General features: G+C 42.0%; 1 protein-coding gene across 1 annotated transcript; it reads right to left on the reverse strand.

Annotated features, from left to right (window-relative positions):
* Positions 1–3,345: 3,345 nt before the first annotated feature.
* On the reverse strand, positions 3,346–4,283 carry LOC123642768 (keratin-associated protein 11-1). The gene has a single exon (XM_045558179.1). The coding sequence runs from the start codon at positions 4,225–4,227 to the stop codon at positions 3,739–3,741; it is 489 nt and encodes a 162-aa protein (XP_045414135.1). The 5' UTR covers positions 4,228–4,283; the 3' UTR covers positions 3,346–3,738.
* Positions 4,284–5,214: the final 931 nt, after the last annotated feature.

Consider the following 5,214-nt stretch of genomic DNA (forward strand, 5'->3'; position numbering starts at 1 on the left):
TAGGTTTGTCAGAATTAAAGTCCAGAAGTAGGTTACATTTTCAGCTTTCACTGTAGTGTTATTATAAGCAAGCATCATATAAGGAAAATGGTGGAATATCCACCATTTACAGAGAACTTGCATGATGTAGCACCTTGGCACACACTTATATGCACGGGAGTGGAAAGGTAAAGCATTTGGAAGTAAACGGTGAAGCCCTAAGGAGAACATATAGAAGAAAATGGTGAAGAACCAGTGAATTTGCTCTATGTAACCTAACTATGAGCTTCATGACAGCAGGCATAATAATGGCTTTGTTTGCCATAATGGCTTTGTTGCTAAGTGCATAACCAGCACTTAGCACAGGAGCTGAAACATTAGAGGTACTAAGTAGGGGAGAGAGAGAGAGAGAAGGAGGGAAGGAAGGAGGGAGGGAGAAATTTGGTTTTGAGCTGAAGAAGACAACGCCCTGGAGACAATGGCCAAGAGATTTCAGTTTGGGACAATGAAAAGTTCTGGAAATGGATAGCAGCATGATATCGTGAATGTACTTAATCCCACTGAATTGTATGTACACTTAAAAATAGTTTAAATGGGCAGGATGCAGCAACTCATGCCTGTAATCCCAAGACTTTTGGAGGCTGAGGCAGGAGGATTGCTTGAGACCAGAAGTTCAAAACCAGCCTGAGCAAGAGGAAGAGCCTGTCTCTACAAAAAATAGAAAAATTATCTGAGCATGGTAGCACTTGCCTGTAGTCCCAGCTACTCAGGAGATTGAGACAGGAGGATAGCTTGAGCCCAGGAGTTTGAGGTTGCAGTGAGCTATGATGATGCCACTGCACTCTAACCCAGGTAAAAGAGTGAGATCCTGTCTCCAGAAAAAAAAAAAAAGAAAAGAAAATACTTAAAATGGTAACTTTTATGTTATATACATTTTCCCACAATAAAAAAATTTCAAATCAAATTTAAATTGTTTTCATCACTGGAGTACAAATGTTCTCTGTGTCCCCAACTTTCAACAAAGTATGTTAGACACACAAGTGCCTTGTGTAAGTAGATCTTACGTTGAAAATCAACGAAAGGAAGTCATATTAAATGTTTGAATCACTGTTGTCTGAGTAGAAACAGACCATAAAATAGGAAGAAAATCCATAAAATGAACCTAATTCTTCTAAAGTAGAAGCTCAGAGACAGAGAAGATACGAAAAAAGTTAGACATTTTTCCCCAACCTTTTACTGTCAGATTCCCCGGTGATATTTGGAGCAGCCAGGACTTCCATCAAACAGGGAAATGAGGTAGAGTTAATTTCATTTCAATAGTAAATGACAGGATGGTGCAGCTGCTACCTGGGCTTCCCAAATATCATCTCAATTTATTCCTGAAAACACAGGCCTGAGAGACTATCATTGTCTCCAGTTCACACACAGATAAGCTGAGTAAGACTCAGAAATGTTAACGAACCTGCACCCACGTGGCAGAACCAGAAAAAGCTATACTCCTTCCCTGCAGCTATGAGATACTGGATACAAATTGCATTTCTAGGCCCCAAATGAAGAAGAGAAAGAAATCATCACTGCCCTATCTTTTAAAACACCATTCTCAAAGACAAACTTGGAAACTTTATAATTTATTATGTAATAAGGTAAGAATGGAAAGAACTTTCAAAGTTCCAGTGCAAATAGAATAACTCTAATAACAAAAAAGATGATTCCCCAAACAGAAATGAAGGAAAGGAAATAGCTTGGCAAGATAGCTACAACATCCTTGAATGTTCACGCTATCATAATAAATAGCCCAAGCAAAAGCTTATTCATATCCAACCATAAAGTCTATGTTATTATATATTATTAATACAGAAACTTTATCTATTAGATCTGATTAGTCATCTAAACAAAGGAAAGGGAAGGAATCTTTGTCCTTATGTTTTTTAGTAAAATCTAGAAAACTGAAGAGTAAAAAACAAAAACATTTTTTTAAAAAGTCCATCAACCTCTGAAAAACTCTTGAATTTTCAAAGTCATATATGTGAAGTGACTAAAATAAATAATAAACGACAGTCATGTAAACAACAGCTCTGAGAGGGCCATGTAGAGCTCCCCTCGTGATCTGTATTTGAAAATAAACCCGAGCATTTCTGAAAGCCAGTGTATTTCTTTCAAAAAGAGAGAGCATGGAACTAATCTAGAGGAAAAAGCATGTCTTTCTTTGACGAGATATTCCTGTGAGCCACGCAGACGAGCATAATCTACCGAGGGATCCCAAGAGTAGAGTCAGCAATAGGAAAAATTAAAGGTATTCCATCTATATAGAAATCATTGATACATTTTGTCTCTGAAAAACCATCAGTGAAATAAGAAAACCATTTTGCACCGACAACAGAGACCAATGATCAGATTTTCCACGAGGCACCAGGACCTCCCGTTATGAGGAAAAGCACCCATTGCTCACAGCACACACACTTCCTGTGTCTCCATTTTCTGCAATAATCATCTGCTTCTGTTTCTCCTTGAGCACCTCTGAAAAGAAAATAGAGATGTCTTTCTGGACATAACAGATAATAAGGGCAAAAGCAAACCAACTGGTAGCCAGTCTTCACTTACTAAAAAAAGGCAAAAGGAGTTAGCACGTCAACTTCTCACCCATCCAGATGGTTTGTTTTATTTAGTACAGGGGTTCCAGGGCAGAGCAGGCATGAAATAAGGCTCTGTGTATGAAAAGAAACCAACATATTTTTAAGTTTCTTTTTAAGTCCCTCCTGCCCAGATTTACTAAAACACAAAGCTTTAATTTACTCAGAGCTCTGAGTCTACCAATCAGTTGGTATCCACAATAGTGGAAGTCTACCAATCTGCTACAGCGAGTGAGGGGAGTATAAAGCTGGAAATACCCTTTCGATACAGTGACTCTTGGGGCCTAGAAACCAACTTCCCTTCCCTTTCCTTCTCCCTTCATCCCAGCTGATCATGAGGGATCTTTGGCAAAGGTTTCCACTGTGGTCCTCTGCTTAAGACTGAACCTCTACCTGATCCCACTGCCCCATTTACTGTACAACTCTCTGATGCACCTGGTTCCCCAGGTAACTTTTGTTTTTCCTGCATGGAAGTTATTCCATGAGCCCCTGAAAATTGGGAAAAATATAGAGGACAAGTCACTCCAAGAAATCTCACAGCCCTTACTTCACCACAGGCTGACGACTCTCTCTGAACAAACAAAATGTAAAATAATCCCTCGCGTGGTCACGCAGCACAATGACTAAGCCCATTCTCTAGGCTCAGAAAAGAAAATCAGTCCCTTCTCAGCAAAGGATGATTCATAGACAGCAAAAACCCTTGCAAATAAAGAACTCTGTTGAGACATACATTTGCTTGCAATGCCAACGAATGCAGGTTTATTGAGAAATACATAGTTAGACAAGCTCCCTTTTTCAGAGACACAAAAGCAGAAGCCAGGAGATATAGCAGCAGCAAGGTCAAAACATGTCAAAAGCATGAGAGACTGGAGCATGGGTGGTAAAGCTTCTGGAAATATCCAGAGGCATACACAGCACCAGTGGTCAACCCTTAAAATAAGCTTGGTGCCAGCCAGAAAAGCTTTAGAGTGCCAAAGGCAGCGTGTGCATGGCTAGGAGCCAGCAGTCAGACAGTCAGCATAGAGGTCAGCGATGAAAAGTTCTTCAGAGGCAGGCAGCATGCTGGAAGACCCTGGAAGCACAGCTGGCAGGTCACGGAGTCTTGATTCGCTCTCTGGCTCCTCCACACTTAGCAGGTTCTTCGGCAGCTGGACACACAGGACTGCTGGTACGTCCTGGAGACCCCACAGGAAGGCTGGCAGACAGTAGTGACTCCTCCCACTGGTTGGCACACAGTAGAGACTCCTCCCACTGGTTGGCACACAGTAGAGACGTTTGCCAGGGGCCGACAGCTACTGGTAACAAAGTTGACCGGCCGGCTGTAGGTAGTTGAACAGGGATTGGAGACACAGGTGGTTTGTCGAGAGCAAGTCACCTGGCATGGGCTGGAGACGCAAGAGGTTCGCTGGTAAGAAGTTGGCTGGCAAACAGTGGGCTCGCAAGACTCCTGACAGTGGTTCAGGAGCCAAGAGCCAGTTTGGAAAGAACTGGGCAAATAGATGCCACTCAGGCAGTCAGCTTCGGTGGTTGAAGCTGTGGCAACTGGAGCCACTGGGACACTGCAGCGTCCACCCACTGGCCTAGAAGAGCAATTTCTTGTGGAGCAGTTGAAGGACATGATGTCGGACAGAGGGCTGCAGGTACCTTGCTGAAGTTACCTTCTGAATTGTGAATGCCACTTCAGGCTCCTGAGCTTTTATATATCCTTGCTGGTGGGTGGGGCTCTCTCTCCAATCTCCTTGGCTTCTTTGCCACAGACCAGCTTGCCTTAGAACACCTTGTGAATCTACAGATTAATTGTCTCTTGAGAAGCCTTCACCCTCATAAAGAAAGTTTAGTAGTTTGGTAGCTAAATCATAAGTCTTCAGTACTGTACTTAGTCTATTAAGAAGGTTGCTTGACAGCTTCAAAGCCATTGGTCATACCAGCCCACACTTTGTCCCTCCTTCATCTTGCTTGCCCACGATGAGTGTCGATCTGACTGTAACACCAAACATGCCACCATCCTACCATCACACACTCTCCCCTCCCAACCAGGACTAATTACAAGCCCACACCCTGTTTGGTTTGTCACTGGACTTAATGCACCTTAAACAGAACTTAACCAGTCACTCTTCCATAGCTAACGGGAAGATGCTTCAAGATGACAAGTGACAACACCTGCCAGAAAAAGGGACGCCAAGACTCGTCTCCAGAGTCCAAGCAGGCTCTCAAAATTAATCAACCGACTGAAACAAGATGCCCACGGGAAGGTCAGAGTGCAGTGGGACCCACCCTTTATGTTCATGCAAGGAAGCAAATTAGAAGCTAATTAAGTGCAACTGCATTTATTTAGCAAATTTCTAAATAAGTTGGACGAGCTTTATTCCTAAAATTTTTCTTTTAATAGTAATGGATAATAGTGACTTCTGGGCCTCATTAATATACCAGTAGAATAGACTGAGTTAATTTTTTAAAATTAATATAATGTTAATTTGAAAGGGTACAGTGTCTTTTTCCCAATTTGCTCAATATGTTCAAAAGATATTTATTCTCACACACATGCTTATAGACAGGATGCATTTTCAATCACGGGCAAACTAAAGGCCCTTCAAGGTCGTTGTCT

This window comes from Lemur catta, chromosome 1 (assembly GCF_020740605.2).
Source record: "Lemur catta isolate mLemCat1 chromosome 1, mLemCat1.pri, whole genome shotgun sequence".
NCBI lineage: Eukaryota > Metazoa > Chordata > Mammalia > Primates > Lemuridae > Lemur > Lemur catta.

Bases quoted from the DNA above. Each gene is read 5' to 3' on its own strand.
- LOC123642768 (XM_045558179.1), bottom strand. From the start codon at position 4,227: ATGTCCTTCAACTGCTCCACAAGAAATTGCTCTTCTAGGCCAGTGGGT.